The 26,744-nt window shown below is 42.4% G+C and overlaps 1 protein-coding gene across 1 annotated transcript in view; it reads right to left on the bottom strand.

Annotated features, from left to right (window-relative positions):
* Window positions 1-5,676: 5,676 nt before the first annotated feature.
* The window catches only part of LOC134475329 (actin-binding protein WASF1-like), a 40,729-nt gene continuing 19,661 nt past the window's right edge, over window positions 5,677-26,744 (bottom strand). The window contains exon 3 of the mRNA XM_063245595.1: window positions 5,677-6,067. Coding sequence (XP_063101665.1) covers window positions 5,677-6,067 — 391 coding nt within the window. The remainder of the gene's footprint in view (window positions 6,068-26,744) is intronic.

Here is a 26,744-nt window from a genome sequence, read left to right as displayed (position 1 = left end):
TGGATTTCATTATCGGATCCAGGCTGTGTCAGTGGTTCTGTCTTCCTGAGACTATGAGTGAAGTTCAAGAATCATGGACAGGGTACAGAGGGCCCTCCCAAAGTACCAGACATGATCACTGAGGATACTCAAAGTGCTTCTCCAATAACAATCTGGTTTGATTAGTCACAGAACAAGTAGAAATTTGTAGAAATGTTGGGTACCTGGCCAGTGGTTATGGATGTCTGTATGAGCAACCCCAAGAAGGAAGAATTATTTACAGAAAATGATGTGATCAACATGCTTAGGTCTAATAGTTTGTATGAAAAAAAAATTAGAACAACTAACCTTTCCTAGGTTTCAGTGATTAACTACAATAAATGTATTTTTACTTCTGTAGATTTGAAGTGTGTTTTTTGACAGCCTTTTTGTGTTATACTCAAAAGGAAATTATGACCATCTTAATCTTCATTGCAGGAGCTGGAACTCAGGGAGATTGTGAAATTGAGCTGCATACCTCACCTCTTCCACTGCTAATGTGAGAAATAAGTGTGCATGTGTCCAGCTTCTACACAGTACAGGATGATGCGGTAGCTAAGCTCACCCCGCCTAGCCATTATTGAGAGTCATCTAGTGTGTTCCCCTCTAAAATCCATCTGTTCACCCTGAAGAAAAGATGCTGTGGAAGAGAAGGCCATGGGATGGGTGGGGACTACAAATAACCTTTTGACATCCCAAAGAGTTGAGCGAGACCTCTATATGTGATAGCTCTGACACACGTGATCAAAAGAAGGCAATGACAAACTGACTTAGAAAACTAGTTCAGTCAAAGTCTATTGAGAGAATTCCTTTGACTAGAGCTAAGCCAGCCATAGGCAAGAAGACGTTGAGATGTCTCCATTTAAAAGTTCATCCCAGGGCCAGGGACAGGACTCAGTGGCACATCACCTGCCTGGCAAGCAAGAGATCCTGAGTTCAATTCCTGGGAGAAAATAAATCCATAAATAACATAGCTCAGTCCCTAAAATTATGGGCAGAGAAAGCCAGATATTCACTCCAAGATCCAGGAAATGGAAATTGTGCCAGAAACCTGACATTGAGAAATGAGAGGTTAAGCAGACTGGAGAAAGGAGGGAGCCAAGGAACAAAAGCAATGGGGGATGCACAAGGCTTAGTGAAGAATAAGATGGAACAGACAGGAGGGGCACAGGGAAGAATGGCGCTTGAGCACTCCCAAGACCAGGAACCCTGATGGGTCATGTGCTATCAAACCTGACTGTGATGAGAGAGGAGAAATCACTGAATGTGAGGAAGCAGCAGTGGAGCAAGAGCACAAACCCAAGGAGCAGAGACACAGAGGACCAGCCTCCTACACTCCATGGCCACCCAAGCACAGTGCATATTTTCATGCAGTGGGTCACATGGCACACAGGAGAAATTACACAATGATGACACTGAGGGGAAAAGTAGGCCACTCTGAGGAAGAGCTGAGGTCATAAAGGACAAGGACCAGGACTTGGATACTTAAAGGCACCCAGAGTAGTGCTGCAGGGAGTTCCTGTGGGTCTACTAAGTCTCACACTTGGCTGAAACCCGTAGCTGTTGGTGGCACATCTTTCAGCTCCCACCATGAGTTTCCCACTCTGTGGGACCATGACTGACATCTTGATTCCCCAGGCTTTTAATATTCACTCACTGTTCTGCTAAATAAAGCATGGCCACCTCTTGTATGCCAGCTGTGAAAGCCGTAGCCTTGAGCACAAAAAGACAGGTCCTATGCCTTATGGAAAATGGTTCCTCTTACTGCTCCCCTGTGTTTCCTTGTGGTTGTTTTGGGTTCCTGTTGAAGTCATCATTTGAAAGAGGCCACACAGATGGGTGGTATCACAGAGGAGCCCACCTTTATGAGTGATGCATGGGCCCCGCAGTCCTCACCTCTCATTAAATCTGCAGCGTGGGTGAGGTGGACACGTGTTTTCAGAGAGTAATGGCACGCTGTCAACCAACTGAAGTGTGAGTGAATCACAGCCACTTTTGCCAGAGGTTCTCCCTGGGCTCAGGGGATCACTTCAGAACCCAGCCCAGAGCAGCTGTGTGAGTGAATAAGATTCCTGTGCTTTTTAGCAAGTAAACCTCTGATTCTTTCTGCTTTCTACAGAAACCCAGTAAAGCCACACTTGGAGCCTTGTGCTTCAGACATATGGTAACTCAGAGGCTCTTTGAAGGTGGTTTCCTTATTCATTTCTCATTCATTGAAACACCACTTTTGTCCCCAAGATGGTATGAGGATTTGAAAGGAAGTAAATTGCAGCCATAATACAAGGATTTCTACTCTACTAGGAAGGAAATGACATCAAATGTAGACATTCCACCATGGGTCTGTAGCGCTCCAGAGTACTGACATAGAGATTTTCACCAACAAGCTGAGACTTTAGGGCCGATGTGATGATAATAGAGGCTCTCTACTCATTTTTTGAAACATACCCTGAACAACAGCAAAAAAGCCACTGATCCTGAGTAGGTTCACAAAATATGTCCTATGTGCCAATTATGTCATCTCCTAATTTTTACAAAGAGTTCTTTGAGAGGTAATTGATATAATTTGCAATTCGTCCATCCAGACCATACAATGGAATGATTTTTAATGTATTTTCAGCAACATGCTACCGTCCTTGCAACAAAGGTTGTGCTAGTTTTGTGCTTTTGAAGAAAAACCTCCACCTATTAGGTATCATTTCCTTTTTATAAAGAATTTTAATACATCTACTTTATTGTAACGTGGCCTCGTCATTGAGTTTCTTGTCATCTAGACCTCCTTTAGCACCACAGTCACAAAGGAAAATACTTAAAGCAAGAACTATATGACTCCAAAATTCACGTGTCCTCACTGAAGCCCACTGCAACCTGGCTTCCTTTGTATGTGCCTCTCTTCCCAAGGACTATCTAACAGGTAGCTGTGGGTGTGCACTCACAATAGGAGATGGCAGTAGTTACAGGTAGAATATCAGCTCTTCCCCTGAAACTCATGAGAATCACAGGTTTGCCCTAAAGCACACACAGTCTGTGCCCAGAATTGTGTCTCATTATTCATGTCAAGTATGAAATCATTCATCCTGAATTCACTAGATCAAGTAGACAGGCTGCTTAGAATCCCAGGGTGCAAAAAAAGCAGCTAAAGCTGACTCTCAGGAGACAAAGTTGTGTGCATGCTTGGCTTCAGAGGACAGAATAGACTGCCAAGTGCTGGCCACCCTGGAGTGAGCCCTGATGGCAACGTGCATATGCACAGTCTTTGACAGGGTCAATCTTAGTCAGTGATTATGTGTGCGCAGTCACATATAAACTATGTGTAGTATACAGACTATGTGTGTATTGGTGATACAGTGTAAATAACCCCACTGAGGGGCACGGGACTTCACTCCCCAGCAATTACTTCAAAACTGTACACTCTGTGATTCTGGGTCTGGATCTCATGACCAGGAATAGAATTTTCACTATATTAGTCTCTTTTAGGAGTTACACAATATCAACCTAAACACCGAGAAGGAGAAATATGGCATTACTAATGCACAGAGGCTAAAAATCCAGTTCATGTCTAGGTGCAACCTTCAGTGGGCTCCTATTTGCACTAGAACTATATCCCAGTGTGTGTGTGTGTGTGTGTGTGTGTGTGTGTGTGTGTGTGAGCATTTATGTAACTACTTTAGTGCACTGCACTCATCTTGTCTAATCTCTGTCTCAGTATATGAGTACATCATTTTTCTGATCAGGTGCTGGGACTCAAACAGGAGTGTTCTTTAAGGTAACAGAGCCATTGATCTTAGGCGCCTGGGCCTTTCTTTGGGGAAATGGACAAATTCCTACCCCTTTTGTGTGAAAGTTTCCATCACACCCAGAGTCATCAGGGACAACTTCACAGAAGAGTCATGGGAGAAAAGGGGAATGTGGCTGCTGAGTCATTGTTGCGGTGAGGAGAGCAGCAGGCCTAGTGTGAGGAGTGGAGGAGACACAGGTAGGCAGGAACACATGATGCTGAGAGAGAAATTCCCTCCGCAAGTGGGAAGTATGGGCCCAGGGAGAGGCTGGCTTGGAGGAGAAGGCCCTGCAGAGACAATAGGAATTTCCACCTTACATGGGGACCCTATTATCTCTGTGCTCTGTTACCTTATAGAGGAGGGAACTGCTTTGCTCTCCTGCCGGAGGTTTTCAGCTGAGGCTACCAATTAAATTCACAGAAGCAGATCAACTGGAGAAACGCATGCAAATTTATTTCATCCATATTTTTCATGCAGTGGCAGCACTCATAAAGAAATTTGGGACAAACTCATACTGAAGGTGACAGTGCAGTGAGTTGGGAAAAGGAGCTGAACAGTGTAGGGGTAAGAAAATGCAAGCTAACTGGGGTCAATCTACACAGAATTCCCTTGGCTTCAGATTCTAGTCCTGGAGGATAACAACGCTGCTTTTATTCTAGTGTAGAGAGGGCATCTTTCCCTGGAAATGTTGTCTGCTTTTAAGAAAAAGTGAGTAGGTAAGAATGAGCCTCTTGCAGTTTCTGATCCTGAAGTGCCTTTACATGAACACAGTCACCTTGCCACAGTGGTGTATTTTGAGTAATAGAGTCTTAATTGCTTCAATGCCTTCAAGAGGAAAGAGAGAGGCAATGAGAAGGCAGATTTGAGGACAACAGAAATCACAATTTGTAAGTACTGCCACATTTCTGTCATCCTGAGGCCTAGGATTCAACACACTGTCCATTGCCCAAGACCAAAGCTCTGTTCTAAATAAAGGGCAACTGAACTGGCATGATACCCATAGTAAAGGTGCCACAGCAATAAAACTGTACTATCTCTCTGCTCTTCTGATGATGTCCAAGACTCCACTTACCAGTAGCCCTGGCCCCGCACATTGAAGGGTTCCACACCCTATGTGGTTGTTGATCCCCTCCCCAAGACAGACCACTTGCAGCTAAAGACCTTGACAACAAAGACCTCAAGGCTCCACTGAAAGCAGATGTTTTACCACAACTATCCTTCAGGTCACGAGGCACCCTGCCTTCCTTCAGGCCTCAAATATTCACCCCTCCACCACACACTTTTCTCTAAGATGGTAGCACCTAACTAATCTCTGTCATTGCAAAATCCAAGTCTGAGAAATGTTGCACACAATAGCCAGAGGATCCTGCCTCCAAAACTCCCCAAGCGTATGAGCTTTATTCTTTTTGAGGGCATCAGAATCCCTTTCCCCATCGACTCTCAAAAACATGCTCTTCCAGAATAGCCACCATTCACTGTGTCAAACAGCAACCTCAAGGCCAAGGAGAAAATACCAGGAGTATGAGACAATCCAGTCACATCAAGATGACCCCATGTCTACCTGAAAAACAGTCCAGCATAGATCTGGGCATGAAGGGCAACCGCAAACATGGGAGTGTCTGTTTATATCCAAAACTCTAAATACAGCCCAAGGTCTCCTAGCCCAATAAACAAAACCCCAGCATCATCTAAATCATTCCTTACACGAAAAAATGAAAAAGAGACAACTTGAATGACAAATAATAATCAGGTGACAATAAGATAATAAATGCATTAGATGTCAGAATTCTCTAACAAGGGTTGCAAAGTACATCATAAAAGTCATTCTGCGCCCATCTGCGCAGGCGCTGTGCGCATCACGCGCTGCATTGTGAGTAGAAGGTTAAGGCGCCTGGCATTCTGCTCTTTCTGTTAACCAAACTGCGCGGCTGCGGTAGCACTCCGTGCTGGTTAGGAGCCCCGGAGCCTGGTGAACAATGCAGGCTCCAGAAAACGCCCAGCGAAGTGAGGAGAGAGAAGAGGGCGACATAGGTACACCAGGGGGTCCTGGAGGGCCTGACCCTACCGGTGGTGGTGAAGGGGCACTAGTGGATGGCGCTGTTGCTAGGGAGCTCCCCGAAGACCAGGGTGTGGGGCAGGGGCCTATGCCCAGAGAAGCATCTGCTCCCTCTGGAGACTCCACAGGAGAACCACAGGAGTTGTATCCTTCCTGAGTGTCGAGCGGGAGTTTGTCTGGGACTGGCGGGATCGCAGTGGGGATAAAGAGGTGCCCACTGGGACAAGAGTGAAGATGGGGACCCCGGAGGCTAGGCGAGGCAGACTGGGGTGGGGCCGAGCTTCCAGGAGGGGCAGGGCCCAATGAGACACTGTAGTGTGCCCTGGTGGCCTGAGGGAGAAGCCTGTGTCACAGTTGCCTTAACCACGCGTCCACCAGCAGCCTCTCAGTGCCTTTCCGTAGTGCCATGGATGCAGAATTTGTTTGCCTACACCTTTCCTTGGTAGCTGACCCTCCTACAAGGGGAGTTCACAGAGAGATCACAGTGAGTGGCAAAGACCTGAAAATGTGAGTCATGGGTAGCTGTGGGCTGTGTGGGGGGCAGCGGGTGTGGAGGGTGCGCCCAGTGGACCAACACAGACCCCAACTGCAGTCTATGGAGAGGCCATGTTGTGTGGAGCCTGCTGGCGCCTGACTGGCTTGGGGAGTGGTGGGCTCTAAACTATATGCTGAACATTGGGTGGATGGGCAGGGGGACCTGATCATGGGTGCTATGAATCTGTTTTCCCATTCCTTTAGCCTGATAACTTCAGAAGATGCCCACCTTCTCGAGAATTCTATCAACTACATTTTGGATCTGCTTTCGCCGATGCTTCCCTTAATGGATAGCATTGAGCAATAATTTCTGAACAAGCCTCAGCTGCAAAACAGGATTCAGTTTTCCTCATCTATCATCCAGCCCTAAGCAGTGACAGCCTAGTACAGTGATTCCTCAGGTGCCCTGCCAATTAGTTGGGGAAATCCCTGTTTTTTCTCTAGACCACCATCCCTGGCATGAATGCTTGTTCTACTGAAAATAAAATGAATTTCTATTGTGTCTCAGTTTATTTTTATCAATGGCTCTTCCAGTTTTTCATCCATTTGTCCATGGGGGAGGAAAGTTTCTGGAGTTTTAGTAGACAAAGTTATTGTAGATACCTTAGGGAAAGTAAGAACATGCAAAACATTAAGTCTTGGCTTTCAGCATTAACTATCCTCACTCAGCATTTTGAAATACATTTGCACTGTGTTGTCAGAACTGAGAATTGAAATCACGTATAAAATTAACAGCAACTGCATAAATGCAATTTTTATTTACAAGTCTAATATCTGATTTGTCTCTTCAGCTTCTTCGTGTGCAGCAGATCGGTCTCTTTGTAAAAATATTCCAAAACTTGTTTTCAGTGGAGGCAAAAAGATACATTACAGTGTAATTATAGAATATCTAAACTTCACAATACCCCACCTCCTGTTTAGATAAGGATTCATAGAGATTCCTGTACATCATTCCCTTCAACATTGGTGGTTTGATTTGTAGTGACTGCAGGTCACAGAAGTATTAATCTACATAATGATTCCATTCTGTGAGGGAGTTCATCCATGCACATCACACATCTTTTATCACTGGAGATACTTTAGCCACCTAGAGGAAGGAGACCCCCCACTGTTAAGTTTCTACTCCCCCAACCCTAACTGCAAAGGAAGGTGGGGACAATATTTTCTTTTTTTCTTCTTCTTCTTTTTTTTTTTTTTTTTTTTTTTTTTTTTGTCTTTTTCATTTTTATCGGTACCGGGGATTGAACTCATGACCGCCTGCTTGCAAGGCAGGTGCTTATGCCACTGAGCTAAATGCCCAGCCCCAAGGGGACAATATTTTCTGTGCTGCCTACATTTAAAGTGATGACCCTGACAAAGACCTTCCTTGGTCTTAAGGGTGTCAAGAGGCCTTTTCCCTTCTTTTAGCATTCAGAAAGTTTTAAATTCCTTTCAGAGTCAGAGGAAAAACTTACAAGTTCTCTTAGGTAAGTGCTTTAATAACAGAAGATGTCTCTTTAAAAGGCAAAATGAACTCCTTAGTGTTAATTGTCATAAGCCCTTACAGCAGCTAGGCAAAATATATTGGAAGCATTTCCTGCAAACATGCAGAGCTCACACTGTGTCTAAGTTGCACAGTTTTACTACATTTTCTTCACAGGCAATCATGTGTAAATAAAGGCCAGAGTTTTCCTCTCTTTTCCTACCTGGATGGCTTTATTCAAGATTCCTTTCCTCGGCAGAGTTGTGCTTCCTTGCTGCTGTGTGTCTCTGGTAGGTCCTGAGGTCTCCTTAGACTCTTATCCTTGACAGCTGGAACATCCCACACTGTTAATGATCCATGAGCTGTGCTCCATAATGTTATTTGGTAAGTTGGTAAAGATTTGATATTTTGGAGTCTTGCTTTTTGATGAACTGCAGGGATTCTAAAAAGGGCAGAGAAATGTTTCCACAGATCACAGGCAAGATCTTCTGAGGGCCCTGCCAGTGCCAGCTGAAGGATGAGGTTTTCTGTCCTCTTCATCTCCCTGGGTGGGGTGCATCACTGATCTCTTTTGTCCTGGGGAACAGGGCTAGTTTAGTCTTCATCCATTTGATGAGGAGATGTTTTCTCTGAATCTATCATACTTTCTTCATGATCTTGTTCTCCTCTGTGGTCTTCTGAATCCTCACATGATCCCCACCCAGGATGGCATGTTTTCTTCTTCTGCAGTTCTCTCTTCTCTGGCCTTCTGAAAGGTCAAAGGTCAAAGGTCAGCTACCTAAACTCTGAATCATCTTCATGTCCTAAACTCTGGGGATTTTCTGTTCTAACAATCTGTCTGTCTATCTGTTTATCTATCTATCTATCTGTCTATCTATTTTTCATCTATTTTCTCTATGTTCTGTCCTCTTTTCTTTTCCATGATTTTGAAATTATTATTTCATAGGCACTATATTTTGATGAATAGATGTATATTTCACCTTCCATCACTGTAAACCCTGCTCTGCCTCCTAATTCACAATGGGTGTTCTTAGCAGATTGTTTCCATAGCTGTTGGGTGACCTGATTTCCTCCTTAGAGAATGTGAAAACATGTATCCTTTTCCCCGCTGGCTCAGTTTCTCTCCCCTCAGAAAGACATTATTTTAACCCATCTTTCATGTCCTCTGTTGGCATGGTTCTTCTAGTCTACTGGACTACATAGATGAAATTCTGAGACTCCATGGTGTTTTGAGCTGGAATCCCAATCATGCTTTACACAAATGTGTTTTACAATGTTGCTGCAATGTTTATTGTTATTTGGGTGTGTTTTCAAGCAGGTTTATTGCAGTACAATTAACATACTGGCAATTCGACCCTATGTCATTCTTAAGTATTTTAGCAGGGGCTTATGTGTGGGCGTAAAAAAATCATGAGACCTCTTTCATTTATTAAAATTAAAATATTGAAAACCCTTAGAAAGTCACAGTACTGAAAAAATATGGAAATTCTGGATCTACAAACTACTGGAATCAAAAAGACAAGCGTTATGGCTTTCTTGTGAGTATACTTGAAACTTCAATGTTAGTGTGAATCAGGACACCAAGCAATGTTTTACTCTGCCTGTCCTACAGGGAGCCAATAAACTTCAAATCCAGCTAGCATGCAACTTTGTTTACATGATTTCCAAGCTGTCTGCAGACAATGAAATCTCACTTATTCCAAAGCAGGGTAATTGTCTCTGATGACTATAGTCACAGGTCTTTCCAGTTACCTCAGGGGCACCCTTCTTTGTGCTTTCCCATTTCCTTAAAGGAAACACCAGCTTGGAGAGTGCTAACAATGCCTGGCTTTGTCCTGGCTTTGCGAAGGAAAAGCAGTGAAGTCATCTCCCATTCAGTGATTATTTTTAGTTTTTCATGGTGCTGGTCCCCAACTCCAGAAGGTCAGTGCGTGCAAGTATTCAACCAAAAACACTTGGGAGAGCCTGGGAACTTTTCATGGCTTTCAACGTTGGTCACAGGGGCATTGCATGTTGTGACAACGCTCAGGCGCGAGTCACAGGAGGGTAGATTCCAGGAAGGTTAGCAAGATGACTTTGCAGCCAGGATTTCCAGGATGCAGTCTCTTCATTTCACAGGGCTAGACATATTTGGTCTTGGGAATCAGGCCTGGCCCTGATTTGTCCGTAGCCCAACAACCCAGCTGGTCCTTTTGAGACGAAAAGCACATCAGTCTCTCCACCCTCCATAGTGGATGAGTCTTACCTTGTGGCTCCTCACTGAGAGCAAGTGTCATAGCAAAGATGCTTACTAAGAAAAGAAAGGAGCAAAAGTGGCTTTCAAGGGTCACTGTTAACAAAGAGGGCAGAAATCACAAAGGGCATCAGGGATATATGCAGGATAGAAGGAGCCACCGCATGAGCGTGAAAGCTCTGCCAAAGCCAAGGAAATTGGAGGTGATTTGAGGTTGCTACAGAAGACTACTCCCAGGAAGATGGTGAAAGGGTTCCCAGATCTTATTACTGAAACATTGGGATCTTTGTTTTCTAACCCATGTGATGGGATAGATATCTGGGAGCACACAGGGATTTGAAGCACAAAATTGCCTGTACACTTGCAAGATACAGGTGTGAGACCACCCACATTGTTGTGACATCAGCAGAGCTGTGCTCACTGGGTCTTAGCTTCTGCAGCTCCTCTCTGTCTCCCTCTTGCTGCCAACTGAGGAGCACACTTTGCACATTGGGGCTGGTCACTCCTCAGCCCATTATGTACTGTCAAGAGATCCAGGTACCAAGTGACACCCAGTGAATCTTGAGCTAGACCTTCCTGATCTTTCTTCTAGCTCTTTTCTAACTTGTAAATCCTCTGTGTGTTTCCACACAAATGACATTCACCTTTCACAAACCCAGAATTCTTACAGTAGGAATTTTCTGGCTTTTCTTCTTCCCATTTCCTTGAAATTGAAATTGAAAAAAATCCCTTTTTCAATATTTTGTATTTTATGAAAAAGTTAGAACAAAGTTCCAAAACAAATCAACGGGAGAATAAGAATAGATAATATATTACATATTGTTTTCTTTAAAGTAGTTACTGCACAAGATATGGGCATTTAAATTTCTACAAACTATATTAGCACAAACTTTTCTTTTCCTTTCCTTTCCTTTCCTTTCTTTTCTTTTCTTTTCCTTTCTTTCTTTTTCTTTTCTTTTCTTTTCATTACCTGGGATCAAGCAACCTTGCTCATGCTGGGTGTGTGCTTAAGCCACTGAGCTGAATACACTGACCTCAAAATATTCTCTTCAATGCACTGAGAGGAAGTTCTTTTAGAACTCTCTTGTATTATTTTTCCTTTTCTTTCCTCCATTCCACATTTCCCACACCCTAATTTCTCTCTCTCTCTCTCTCTCTCTCTCTCTCTCTCTCTCTCTCTCTCTCTCTTTTTACGGTTTCTTCTCATTTCACAATATGTATTAAACACATGCAAGTTGGATTTATTTCACTTTTGAGTATGGTCTGAAGTTTCTTCCTATAAATGTCTCAAGTTTATTCTGTTTATTGGCCGAATAGTTCTCCATTTTATAAAAGTGTCCCATTTTCTTTACGCATTCTTCAAGTGATGGGCATTTAAGTTGTTTCCAAGATTTAGCTACTAAACACTGTGCTGCTATAAACATGGGTGCACACATGTCTCTGTGGTATGGTGGTTTTATTTCTTTTAGTAAGATACCTAGAAGAGGAATAGCTGGGCTGAATAGGACCTCTAATCCTCCTTGCCTTCTGAGCAAACATCTTACTGATTTCCACAGTGGTTGCACCAGTCTGCTCTCCCACCAACAGGTTGGTTGATTTCTTGGTGATAAGCGTTCTTTTTGGTGTGAGATGAAATTTCAGCGCTTTTTTGCACCTGTCAAATGACCAATGATGTTGAAAATTTTTTGGCATATTAGCTATTTGTGTATCTTTACCTAAGAAGCACAGTTTTACATTGTCTCTTAGAATTTTGGAAGTCAGGGTTTTGCAATTCTTTGTACTTTCTAGATATAAGTCATTTGTCTGAAGAGCAACAGGATACAAATTTTTCCCACTCTATAAGCTCACTTTGATGGTGGTTCCTTTTGTGGTACAAAAGTTTTTTAATAAGATGAAATTCCAGGTGTGGATTCTTTGTAGTGTTTCCCATGTAGTCTGGTTACGTTTGTGAAGTCTCTGGCCACAGCTACATCTTAAAATTTCTACTTGTTTTCTCTTCTAGTAAATTTATTATTTCCATTTCAATACTTAGATCTTTGATTCATTTTGATTTTAGTTTAGTGTTTGTTAAGACGCATGGGTCTAGTTTTGTACTGGGAGCACACATGTTCACTGAAAGAAAGCTTCTTTAATAAATGGTGTGGAAAAACTGGCTTTCCACATGCCAAAGACTAAAACCAAAGTCTTCCTTGACTGATATTTTCAATTGTAGGTTTCTGCACATGTCATCTTCTCCAGTCTTATGGGGGCCCCTCATTCATCTTTCCCAAGGGTATCACAAGGGAGCCACTGGGAATCTGCTCTGAGACATGTGCTGAAATGCTCCCTCATGTCTCTTTAGGAATCTTTCTGCAAGATTGCATTACCACAATCTTGCAAGGTAACATCGTTCTTTCAACTAAATGGAATATGTTTTATACAGCCTAAGTTGATCCTTTTGGGAAGGTGAAGTGAAAATGACAGCTTCTACTGGCAAATATGATGTTGCTATTAAAGCTCTGAAAATGTCCAACACATCCCCAGCCTAAAACCCAGGGTACTTGGCTTTGTTCTGCCTTGTTATATTGCATTTTACTATCTTCAAAATAATAAAATAATTTAAAAAATGAATCTGTGCAGTGCATACAATTTTTATTTATGCCTTGCAACCGCTCAGGATGTATGGATTGTACATTCTAAAATCCCAAGCCAAAAGAAATCTCAACTCCTTTGCTGGAAATCTCAAGTCAGGAGACTTACAGAGAACAAGTGCAGAGAACTGCACTTCATATTCAAAAGAGATGCCACGTGGTTTTCCAGCAGCTTAGCTCTCAGGTGTCTCTCTATGCATCTGCATAATACCACAGAGCTCCCATTTATGTGTAAGGCAAGAACAATAAACCACCAAAGTGTCATTACTTCAGGGTACAATTAAGCTTGGATCGGGATAAATGTGGTGGGGCAATTTATAAAATCATAAATCATTAGAAATGGAGTCTAAGGCATATGGAGTAGATTAGAATACAGATATGTGTCCAAGCCTGTTAGTAGAACATGATCTTGGAGCTGAGTTTCTCATGACTTATGGGGCAGTTTCTGCTTAGACTGGTGGAGGCAATAGAGAGTTTTACTCTTTGCCAATGCAGCTATTCCTATGGAATTATTTGAAGTTGGGACCACGGAGTAGCTGTTCAACAGCACTGAAATGTGACCAGGCCCGCGGAAGTATGGATTGTGTAGCTAGCCCATGCGGGGGTTGGGGCTTCCAAATTGATGACTGGGAATGTCCTTAGCCAACGTAGGCCTACAATTGTGCTAACTTACGGGTCAACATGGTGAGTTCATCTGGTCATATTTTTGGTGTAAATATTGCTTTGAGCTGACCTGTTTATGACCATATAGTGGTGTTTTGGACATAAAATTTAGAAATTGGTTGATGGGAGAGTTTGATTCCATATCTACAGTGACTATCATTCTTCAATACCTGATTAAGCATTTGTTTTATGGACTTGTATAAATACAGAGAAAGTTTTATAGATTAAACTCTGGCACTGGTTGCTTTCATTTCATTTCTTACCAGATGCATGAAAGAATATTACTATTATTTTCAAGCTGACCATCAGGAACATATCACAATGAGGAAGTTTTAGAAATGATGACAGCTGATTGTCTCTCACTAGCTACCTCTCAGTGATGTTCAACATGTTTAATAACATACATTGCATATGACACAATTTTTTGGATTAAATTTCAAATATACACTGAGATTGTAGGTGCACCCTGCAATCCCAGCACTCAGGAAGCTAAGGTAGGAGGTTTGCTTTAAGCTGGAAGCCAGGGTGTGCCATAAACTAAGTTTGAGATCAGCCTGGGTTAAATAGTGAGACCTCAAAAATTGGTGATTTCAAAGTGGAACTGAAGATTTGGCACTGGCAGCCTGAGAGCTGCACAAGCAACACCTTTCCTGGCCTTCAGTAGCACTGACACTGTTATGTCTTTAGAGTAACTTGTGTCGTAAATCATCTTTATGTGAAGCAAACATCACCCTGATGTCTTCTGTGTGTTCCTCATATAATTTGTAAGTTGTTTACACATTATGTTCAATGAATGTCCTCATTTGCTTCACAGATCTATGTTACTCTAACTCACTCAACATCCTATCTTTCATTTTATTTAAAACATAAGTACGGGAATTTTTTCCCTTCATAAGGATAGCCATTTTGACATATTTATTTTTGTTTTGGAATATACACCATAAGTATTGCTCAAATGCATGTTTTTGTTTTCCACATTTGGAAATGGATTTTCTTGTGAGACACTTATCTTTTAAGTAACTGTGAATATTTCATAATTGCGCTTGTTAGAAAAAATAAGACCTATTGGGTATTTAACACTAGAAGTTAATGCTAATGTGTTTCAATACAAATGTAGTTTAAAGCACCTCATAAGTTTTCTTTACAGACTTTGTGTAAATTTCAGTTTATAGTGGAAAAAATTAACATCTCTTTAAGTGCCATTAAAACTATTTTGTAAATGTATGAATGTTAAGTTTTTAGTGTGTAAATTAAGAATATGTATTCTAAACATGCTTTTTAAAGTTTTATTTTAAGGAGGATGAAATAGAATAAAGCCCATCTAAACAAAGCATTGTAAGAAATACAGGTCATCAAAACATTACGAAATTAACAGTATTTACAATAAAGCCTTTTGATGTCTTCTAAATAGCTACAGATAGTTTCAGACATAGCAAAAATCAAACAGAGCAGTATAGGATAGAAACAATAAAAGCAAAACAATGAATTCAATAAAGGATTTCAAAGCAATGCAATAGTAAATCCAAAATTGCTACCATAATATATCTTGCTGTCTTTGAAACAGCTGCTCCTGCCATCAGATTTAAAATAATCAAACAACACAAAAGAGAATAAAATCCAACCCAACAAAACAATGGAAATGACATAGGACTTCAAAAAAAGAAAATATGGAATCAACAATGGCTGGTCTCAGAAGGAGGTCCCATAGATGGCACACTATACACCACTGTCCTCTGGACCTATGATCAGACCACTGTCCCTAACCCTTCAATCTTAAAGGAGCACAAAATCACTACGTGCATCCAAATGCATTTCACCTCGAGAGCGACCCTCACAGCCTGTGTTTCTCCAGATAAGACAGTCTCATATGGGATGAGGTGGGAGGGATTGGTACTCCTTGTTTCCCAGCCCATGCACTGGAAGGGACTGGGGTCTGGCTATTCCCAGCACAGCACAGGCTCACAAGTAGTGCATGTACCCAGACAGGGCTTTCTTGCTGATGTGTCCTTTTTCTCTGTCCCCCCAGACCACGAATGGCACCTACTCATGGAGAGAGGCTTGGATCTGGTCATTCTGTGTCAGGAGGCAGCTCCCACATGGCCCTGGTCCCGAGACTGGGCTTACTTGGTGCTGCAGTCTTGTTCTCTCCCCTACACTGGTGAGTGGTGCTGCTTCACAATGAGAGGCTTGGGGCTGGCTGTTCCTGGTCTGCCACTGGCTCCTCAATGGTGCTGGTCCCCAAACTGGGATTGTTTGCTCAGGATATTTTTAAAACAAAATACTTTATAGTAGTCTTGATGTATGTTTGTGGAACTTGGTCAGCTGGCTTGAACTCAGTCAGTGGACCAGTGCTATCTCAGGCTTCACCTTGATTACCACCATCCCTGTCTTCCATTGCCTTTCACTCTTCCCTCCCTGACTCAGAGGCCTCCCTTGTACTGTGCACCATAACCTGCTTCAGAAGTGAATCAGGGACAACACGTACAGTAGTCTGCACTCCATTCACTCACTTTATACTACTATCCAAGGTCAGTGTTGAGCACTGCTAATCCATGATAACTACCACTTAGAAAAACTGCTCTTTTCACAAGGCAATGAGACCTTTTCCCACTCAAGATCTGTGTTCCTTTGTAGCACGTTGGTGGCACTCTTACAGACATGGTGGCCTAATTTCAGGATTCAGATGCAAAACCACACAATGATGATGTTTTCCCACCCATCTCCATAACTGACTTTTACCTTGTTTGGAAACTTGCAATGCCAGGTGGCAGTCAGATGTAGACTGTGCAGAGAAACTTCAGGATGTGTGGATGGTGGGAATGCTGCTTGGGGATGTTTTCAGCTCCACATAGAAAAACACGAACATACAGTATTCGTTGCAGCTCTATGTAAGTAACAAAGGATGATGGACGGCAGGTGTGTAACAAGTCATGGTAGAGAAGGTGTATGCAGGCTTCAGAGAGGGCATTTATTTGACAAGTGTCATGAAGACAAAGGAAAGCTCTAAAACACGAGCTGGCCACGTGTTCCTGCAGTTCTTCCCTCTTCAGAGCACTGTGACCAATTCCCTGATTTGCAGAAAGGACCACACATTTTGATTCCTTCAGTCTGTGGTGTGGGTCTCAAGGTCCCATAGATCTTCTGTCTGTCATTGTTTATCTCTGTTTTCTCATAGATACAGTCGAAACATTCCTGGTATGTTGAAAGTTTTGAGAGTTGTGTTTGATCAGTCTGTGAAGGACTCAGCACACAGGAGGTCTTTGTGGCATGAGGGTCTCACTTACTGAATCCACAAACTGGAGCAGAGCGTCATCGTGATTGGTACAAATCCCACTCCTACCATTGCAGCCCTTCCTCTGGGCAACCTCTTTAAATGCTGCCACGATACCATTTCCACCTGTGTTTTATTTTCCTAAAACCAAGTAAATTTCTGTGTGGGTGCCAGGAACTTTCCTTGAAAGCCACATCTCCAGTCATTCTCCAAAGGCAGACAAAGCTCAGGACCAGGGTTTTCCATGTTCTGAAACTAATCTTACCTTGACCAACTCAGAAAATGACCCGGATTGCAACAGAGTCCCACAGGCACAGGCGTGAGGTCCAGCTGTCTTTTGTAAGTGTACACACCACAGGGGCCACGGATTTTTGTGCATGTGCCAAAGGGGTTTCATCTCGGTGTTTGCTCATATAAAGTAGGTTGTCTTCTTGGTAGTGATGAGTTCACTGAAATTCAGTGCTAAATATCTGATATAATAGAAGGGAGAGGAAGACTGCTAAATAGGAATGTGCACTGTTTTCTAAAGTACTTTCAAAAAGCTTTATGGGTTGATCTAAATAGATACATGTTGCTTGTCAGCTCTTCTTCTGGCACAGGTTTCATTCACAAGGTTGCATCACAGACCATGTTCACCCATCCGTGGGCCAATTCCTCTGTTTCTTTTTCATAGGAACTGAAATGTCTAGCCTTCATCCAACTGACTGACATTTGCCATTTTGTGTGATGCCTTCTTTTCAAGTCTCTTGAAATCCCTCAGAATGTGTTGGTGACTTCCTTCCAACCAAGTGAAAACTGATGCTTGAGATACCCAGAGCAAACTTGCACAAACCCATGTTTCTGATCCAGGCAATGTGCTGGTGACCAAGGCCTCTGTGCCACTGATGTGAGTGTGATGTCTCCCCCTGGGACATATTCCCTCTTCTTCTTTTCCTGAATTGAGATTTAAGGTTTTGCTCATATACCTTCCTAAGCTTTGGGGAGACTACCCTAAAAGGGAAACACTGAAAATCAGCTGCATAGAATTATTTACCCCCACTGGACCACATCAGAATGTTTTCAGGTCAGAATCTCTGCGATACCACCACTGCTGGTGAAGTTGCTCATAGACCAGCAGGATGACCCATGTGAATTAAATATGTTCTATGCCTGGCTTATAGGGCACTCTGTCAGTCTTTCTAGAGAAGAATTGTAGGAGATAGAAACTCGGAAGAGGGGAGAGCAACTCTGATCAGGAATGATGGGATGACAGGTTGCATCTAGGCCCTTCTTCAGGGATGGGTCTGGCAGTGGCAACCTCACTGGGTGAGTGACTACTCCTGGAGGCTAAAGACAGTGGACCTTGGAGAGAAACCTAGGGTAGACAATGTGTGTTCAATGCAGTGTATCTTACCTCTGCCCAAAGGCCTCATCTCCATCAATGTATATGATCAGTGTGAAACAGAAAGGAAGTCATGTGGGAACCCCAGCAGGTTCATGTGGAAGCAGGTTCCTGTGTTCCATTTCACCGGAGAACGCGAGACAAGGATGCTGGCAGGGACTGCAGTGTCTGCAGTGCCTACCATGAGTGTGTAGCACTCCAGAGTACTGACATAGAGATTTCCACCAACATTCAGAGACTGTAGGGCAGATGTGCTGACGTTAGATGCCCTCTTCTAATTTTTGGAAGCATACCCTGAACACAGCAAATGAGCCAATGATCCTGAGAATGTTGGCAAACTATATCCTATGAGCAAATTATTTCATCTCCTGATTTTTACAAAATAGTTCTTTGAGACATAATTGATATAATGTGCAATTTATCCATTCAGACCATCCAGTGGAATGGGTTTTAATATATTTTTTTATTGGTACCGGGGATCAAACTCACGACTGCCTGCTTGCAAGGCAGGCTTTTATGCCGCTGAGCTAAATCCCCAGCCCGTTTTAATGTATTTTCAGCATCATGCTACCATCCTTGCAACAAAGGTTGTGCTTGTTTTGTGCTTTAAAAAAATCTCCACCTATTAGTTATCATTCCCTTTTCCTAAAAATTATAATACATCTATTTTATTGTAACATGGACTCTTCACTGAGTTTCTTGTCACCCAGACCTGCTTTAGCACCAAGGTCATAAAGGCAAACACTTGAAGGAAGAACTCTATGGCTCCAAAATTAACGTGTCCTCACTGAACCCCACTGCAACCTAGCTTACCTTGTATGTGACTCTTTTCCCAAGGACTCTCTGATAGGCGTATTTGGATGTGGGGTCAGAGAATGAGACGGCAGTAGTTACAGGTAGAATGTCAGTTCTTGCCCTGAAACTCACGTGAATCACAGGTTTACTCTGAAGCACACGCAGTCTGTGCCCAGACTTCTGTCTCATCATCGACGTCAGGTACGGAATCATTCGTCCTGCATCCACTAGATCAAGTATGCAGGCTGCTTAGAATCCCAGGGTGCGAGACAAAGCAGCAAAAGCTGAGGCTCAGAAGACAAAGTTCTGTGCACACTTGGATTAGGAGGCAGAACAGGTTGTCAAGAGCTGGGTAGAGAGGAGAGAGTCCTGATATTGGTGAGAATATGCACAGTCTTTGACAGGGTCAATCTTAGTCAGTGTTTATGTGTGCACAGGCAGTCTCTATGTGGGCTTTGGTGATGAGTGTAAATAATCCCACTTCGGGGCACAAGACTTCACTCCCCAGCAATGTACTTCAAGTCTGCACATTCTGTGATTCTGGGTCTGGACCTCACTACCAGGAATAGAATTCTCACTAGATCAGACTCATTTAGAGGTACAGAATATCAATCTAAACAGAGTGAGGAGAAATATGGAATTGCTAATGCACAGAGGCTAAACATCCAGTCATGTCTAGTTGCAGCCCTCAGAGGGCTCCTATTTGCCCTTGACCTGCATCCATGATGTGTGTGTGGGTGTGTGTGTGTATGTGTGTGTGTGTGTGTGTGCATGTCTGTCTTTGTGTGTTGGCATATGTGTGTGTGAATGTCTGCCTTTGCGTGTGTGTGCCATTATGTCACTATTGGATGCACTAGACTCATCTTGTGTAATCTCTGCCTCAACATTTGAATAGGTCATTTTTCTGATCAGTTTCTGGGACTTGGACAAGAGTGTCCTTTAAGGTAACAGTGCCATTGATATTATGAGAGCAATCCCCTCATTTCTCGGTGATAGACAGTCCTACCCCTTTGTGTGAAGGTTTCTCCTGTACACTACCAAACAGAGCTTCCTTATTGCTTCCTTGTATTTGTGTTATGCCAAAGTACCTGTAACTCTGCATACTGTTCTGTATGCGTCCCCCCCGCCCCCCCAGACCTAATTGATATGATAATCAGTGCTCTCCTCTGAAAAGATTTGTAAATCCCTGGGAACCTAACTTAATTGATATGTTAACCATTGTTGTCCTCTACAAATAACAGATGTGGTGATAAAATAAGCTGACAAAGAATTGTTAATTACTGCAAGACTACTCTATCCTCTGCTAAGGAAAACAAAGATCTTCCTCATTAGCAGATTTCCTGATCCATGCCCATAACCCCCTACTTTGTAAACTGTGATATGTACATAAATGCTACAAGTATAAAGGAACAACACACAGCTTTTGCAATCTCCAACTGCACTATGTTGCTGGGTCCAGGATAAAATAAATCAGAGCTGCTTTTTAAAAATATGTTTTTGCCTCATTTTTTAAACTCCAGTTTGGGGGCTCCTTTGTGATTACAAGAGTTTCAGTCACACCCAGAGTCATCAGGGACAACTTCACAGAAGAGTCATGGGAGAAAAGGGGAATGTGGCTGCTGAGTCATTGTTGTGGTGAGGAGAGCAGCAGGCCCAGTGTGAGGAGTGGAGGAGACACAGGTAGGCAGGAACACATGATGCTGAGAGAGAAATTCCCTCCGCAAGTGGGAAGCATGGGCCCAGGGAGAGGCTGGCTTGGAGGAGAAGCAGGCCCTACAGAGACAATAGGAATTTCCACCTTACATGGAGACCCTATTATCTCTGCGCTCTGTTACCTTATACAGGAGGGAACTGATTTGCTCTCCTGCCAGAGGTTTTCAGCTGTGGCTACCAATTGAACTCACAGAGGCAGATCAACTGGAGAAAAGCATACAAATTCATTTCATGCGTATTTTTCATGCAGTTGCAGCACATATAAAGAAATGAAGAGCAAACTCATATACTGAAGATAACAGAGTACAGTGAGTTGGAAAAATGAACTAAACTGTGGAGGGGTAAGAAAATGGAAGATATTTTGTGCCAATATGCACAGAATTCCCTTGTCTTCACATTTCAGTCCTTGAGGATAGCAACGCTGTTTTTATTCTAGTGTAGAGAAGGCATCTTTCCCTGGAGTTTTCGTTGACTGCTTTCAAGAATAAGTGAGTAGGTCAGAATGAGCCTCTTGCAGTTTCTTATACTGAAGTGCCTTTACATGAACACAGTCACCTTGTCACAGTGGCATGTTTTGAGTAATAGAGTCTTAATTGCTTCAATGCTTTTTAGAGAAGAGAGAGAGAGAGAGAGAGAGAGAGAGAGAGAGAGAGAGAGAGAGAGAGAGAAGGCAGTGTTGAGGTCAATGAAAACATAATTTGTGTGGTTTCCCTCATTTCTGTCACCCTGAGGCCTAGGATTCAACACACTGTCCATTGCCCAGGACTGAAGCTCTCTCCTAAATAAAGGGCAACTGTACTACAGGATACCCAAAGTAATGGAGCCACAGCAAAAGAACAGCAGTCTCTGTCTGCTGCCCTGACCATGCCCAAGGATCCATTCATGAGCATCCCTGACCCCACACATTGAAGGATTCCACATCCCAACCTATTGGGGTTGTTGTTCCCCAACCCAAGACAGAGAGCTTTCAACTAAAGATCGTGACGAAAAAGACCTCAAGCCTCCACTGAAAATAGAAATTTACAAGTTCCCTTCAGTTCAGGAGACACTCTGCCTTCGTTCAGGTTTGAAATACTCCACCGTCCACTAATACTAGGGAGGTGGCAACTAAAGAATCTGTCATCACAAAAGCCAAGGCTGATAAATGTCACACCCAATGGCCAAATGATTCTGCCTTCAATATTCCCCAAGCCTTGGAGCTTTCTTCTTTCTGAAGGCATCAGATTCCCCTACCCCACCTCCTCTCAGAACATGCTCTGCCAGAGGAGCCATAATTCACTGTCTCAAACAGCAACTACAAGGACAGGGAGAAAATACCAGGAGCATGAGACAATCCAATCACATCAAGATGACGCCATGTCTACTCCGCAAAACAGTCCAGCATAGATGTGGGCATGAGGGCCACATGCAAACATGGGAGTGTCTGTTTATATCCAAAACTCTAAATACAGCTCAGAGTCTCCTAGTCCAATAAACAAAACCTCAGCATCATTGAAATCATTACACAAAGAAATGGAAAAGAGACACCTTGAATGAGAAACAATAATCAGGTGACAATAAGACAATAAATGCATTAGATTTCAGAATTCTCTAACAAGGATTGCAAAGTACATCATAAAAGTGATTCTAGAGCCATGTGAGATGTGTGTGTTTCCAGCTTTTGGGGGACTGAGGCAGAAGGATCACTAAGTTTAATGCCTGCCTGAACTGGGTGGTGAAACCCTGTCTCAGAAAAGATAAATACCCCTTCATTTTTATAATATCTGTTATGTATTTTGGATCTTATTATTCTTTCAGTTTGTAACTTGAAAAATTATTTCTAAGAGGAAAACATGTAACTTATCAACTACTCATTTCTTAATGTTAATATTTTTCTTTGAAATCCTGTATTACTTCTAATACTTTTTTTCTGTTTGGTCTTTTTGTCTCTATCTTTTTTTCTTTAAATAATAATAATTAAAAAACCCATAAACATCCCTACCAGAGTGCTCACCAAAATTAGTTCACTACTTACAAAATGAGAATCAGTACTTTTCTTCATATTGCTTTGGCTATGCAAATCTTTGTTTTGATAATTGTCTTCCGTTTACACTTGCAGCAAATGCAGTTGCAAATATGTGCATTCTTTTTATTTTTCGCTAGTTTGGCGCATGTAAATAGTCAATAATGTACAATGAATCTCACATTATAAAAGAATTATTTTAATCCTTGTAGTATATTACACAAAATACCTATGTACATGAAATTGCATAACAAATGTTTTTGCTTCACAGAGAAAAAGGTAAGCAAATGTGATTCTACAAGAAATCGAAGAATAATAGCAGTTTAGGTTTATAACCAAAAGCTGACAAACACTCGATTGTTCTTCATTTAGCAAATTTTTCCTTTTACTGGCCATGCATAACATGGAGTGTCGCTTAGCAATCCAAATGGTCAGTGCCATTACACAGATGTGGCATGATCCTCCACGACATGTATCTGATGGGGAAAAGTACCAGCAGCAGAACTATACAGGGGATACGACCGCATAGGGACCCAAGCCAAATGCAGCCATGTGGCCCAGACAGTGGAGAAGCAGGAGTCAGCATGTGACACAGGACAGGACAGGACAGAGGTGGGCAGGAAGGCATGAGGTGGAAACGGTCCTCTCTGTGGACTGGATCCATTACAACACCCAAGTTGTAACAGTGGAGTGAAGTTTTGCAAAATATGGCCAGTTTAGGAAAGTACTGGCAAAGGGGCATTTCTGTTTAACTACATGTCAGTCTAGCATGATTGCAAAATTAAAATTTAATGGTAAAAAGGGCTTTTCTAAGAGACAACCTCTTCCAACAGAAAGCCCAAATCACATGTCTGAGATCTTCCTCCCCTGACTCAGGATTTCTTTTCTCAGACACTAAACTCCACCCTGCTCGGGTCAGTGAGGCAAATTCAAGGCCCTGCTAACCTTCCCCCTGCCCAGAGAGCCAACCTTTTCCAAGCTGATGCTGTTAAAATAGGACCCAGGAAAAAATATTAATTTGCCCACAATCACAGAGATAGTAGGCAACCAAATCAGAACTTGTTAGCACCATGCTACCAACTGCAGAGTTTACACTGCTGCTGTAGCAGCACTGTGCCTGTCTGTGCAAACCAAAAGCAGCAGCACACACAGTTCAGCTGCAGGCAAATGTGTCTTCATGGTCCACGGAACCCCAGATACCAAAGTAACAGAGATCCTCCCTCTGACAAAATTCTACCCAGACACTGGGAGCCTTCTTTACTAGGTCTTTAATTATTTAAGAAAACTATAGAATCTCGACAAAGTGATTGTCTCCACTTCCATATGCGGATATTAAAATCCATCAACAGTAAGATATTTTCTGAGAGGTCAAGCCCGTAACCATCGGGGGATCCTGAATACCCCTAAAGTGCCTATTGTCAAAAGTTCAAGGCAGAATTTAGTACTTTTTCTAATACCTAAACATAGGACCCATGAGAGAGTTTTAACGACAGAGTAAATCAATATACTTGTGAATGTTGACTTGTGATATATGCATCTCCAAAGAGTCAGGGGTGCCTTTTTGAAGGATTTGAAATGGATTCCTTTGAAAGGAAATCAACAGGAAGAGCGGGGCTTCTGTCTCCCCAGTAATAACAGGTCTCTTTGTTAGGGTGGAATACTAACTTGTGTACCTGCCCCTTAACAGGCTGCCTCACTGACACTGAACAGTCTTGTTCTTTTTTACTTCTCTGATATTACTGGGTCCCCACTGAGTACCTCTCTGTTGCTCTACTCCTCTCTAATTTAATTTAATTTAATTTAATTTAATGCAGCTTCTTTATTCCCTGTTCCTGTTCCAGTCATGGGAGTCAGGGCCACACTTATGGTTGGCAATCTATCTACAACTGTGCTGCACACAAATCCTGACTCTGCTTTCAAAAGCATATTCCCCCCAGGACAAATCAAAATTAAGGTCAGTACCTCAATGATCCTCTCCCCCAGTGTAAGATGATGTTGTACAAGAGCCACAAAGAGGCCCGACATCAGAAACCACACAAAATTTTAGCCCAGGTATGAGATGTCATGGTTCGTGTCTGGATGTCCCCACCCAAAGCCTCATGCAACCATGGGGCAGGCTTCTACAATTCCTGATTGACTCATGGTCCAAGGCTGGGAGATTTGACTGTGATAGAAGACACACAGAGAGAACTTGAGCTACCAGAGCAACAAGTGAGAGAAGAGCTGGGGTTCTTGTTAGTGGGGCATGATGGGAACCCAGGCCACTGGTTCTGGACCATGTATGGTCCCTTTCATGGTGTAGGGCCAAGACCTCTGCACAGTCCATTATTCTTCTTTTCTGCTGCTGCAATCAGAACCTAAGTTAGTGATTCACAAACCTATCTGCCCCTACCTCTTTGTGTGACTGATACATCAGGATGTGCCCTTCAAAATTTGTAAACGAAATTTGGAATAGCATGACTTACATATGTACAATCTAAGATCAATAATATGGTCTGCTAAATTGAAGTAATTATACTAAAAATGCATTTTAAGTCATCCCCCTCAAAATCATCCCTCTCACATGGAGGATATTTATCTCACTGTTCTTGTCATTTTCTGAACGGATTCTTTTTGTCTTTTTAGTGAGTATTTTTATGAATTACAATAAAATGCAGTTTTCTAGTGACATCCAATGGAAAGGCAGGCTCATTCACAACATTATACTGAAAAATCAGCACACTTGTTCAGCAGATATGGAGCCTTAAAGCACTGGCTCTTCCCAAAGCTCAAAGTGTCCATAGAACTTATACGTTCTTGAGCAATTAAAGACATGGAAAAAACCCACAGATTTACAATGAGAAACACGCAAGAGAAAGGACTTCCAGAAATGCTTTAGAAAGTTTCAAGAATGATGAAATAAATGTGTTAAAAGATAAACAGTGTATTTTGAGGAGGATTAATGCTAGGGTGTCTCTTTAATCATTTCAAAAATTCAATGTGAGTCGTATTTGTGCTGCATTTTGTGCATAAAACAAAACCACCCAATATTTTAAAATTAGTGTTACTGGTATATTTTAGATATACATACTTATCATATCCATCATGGGGAGTTTGTACTTGTACATGATATACCTTGATTCTTGTATTTTCTTTAGCCCCCTCGTCTGTCTTCAGACCCTTGTAACTGACCACAAAAGCCTGGCAATGGAAAATGCTGAATTACTTCCCTGGACCCCACTTATGCCATGCCATGATGACTGCCGGTGTGTACTTTCTGTGTGACCATTTGCAAGGCACTTGAACAGAACTGCACAGGTAGAAAGAGGTGTGTGTGTGTGTGTGTGTGTGTGTGTGTGTGTGTGTATTTGTGTGTGCAAGTATGGAATGCATACAGGAGCATTCCCTCAGTGCCAGCTATCCTTCATTAGTCTCTGTGGATAATCATAATTGACTACACATTTAGAGGCTTCCTGCTCATCTCAACCAGGGTAATTCTTGCCCAGAAAAAACAAATGTTCCTTGAAAGATTGCCTCTGATCACTGTGTCATGAAAGATCCAAGATTCACCTTAACTTGAAGCTTATTATCAAAGGCCAATTCCATGGCAGGAAGACCTAGGCAGTGAAAGCATTTATCAGCAGCCAAGTGTTGCATAATTAAAGAAAATGGAACATAAATAAGGTCCTTCTTCACTATAAAGCTACTGTGCTTTCTACCATGATAGTATGCATTTCAGAAGAGCAGGCATGGGGGAGTGGCAGGCGACACTGCCTTGGACACACAATGCCTTTCATAAGTTTTTCACGAAAATCTCCTGTGTTGAGGCTTAAGGAGTTGCTCTGTACCAAGAAGCAATAACAGTTACCACACCTCCTCACACTAGGATGTCAGTCCCTCAAGAAGGGGACAGAGGTCAAGTGCCATTCTGTCCTTCTTTCTCAGAGCATCCCTCCCCTCCCCTGAACTTGTAACTTCTGTAATTCCTGTCAGCAAAAGAACCAACAGAGAAGCTGACAGAGCAGGCTAGAAATTCATTTCATTCAACACATGTTCTTGTGCCTGTGGATGAGCATTTTTATCTGGAGGTTATCTACTATTTCTCCCGCCCTATGTGACCTCTGCATTCTCATATTCACAGGAAATGGAGTGCATCACATAGCTCGGTTTATTTTCCATCAGCAAAACCATACTTTAGAGGCCTTTTCTTGTTAGTGTTGTACCACAGTGA

The sequence above is a fragment of the Cavia porcellus genome, unplaced genomic scaffold (assembly GCF_034190915.1).
Source record: "Cavia porcellus strain 051 isolate PalLab524CR breed Dunkin Hartley unplaced genomic scaffold, mCavPor4.1 scaffold_3, whole genome shotgun sequence".
Classification (NCBI taxonomy): domain Eukaryota; kingdom Metazoa; phylum Chordata; class Mammalia; order Rodentia; family Caviidae; genus Cavia; species Cavia porcellus.
This window is presented reverse-complemented; position numbering and strand designations above follow the sequence as displayed.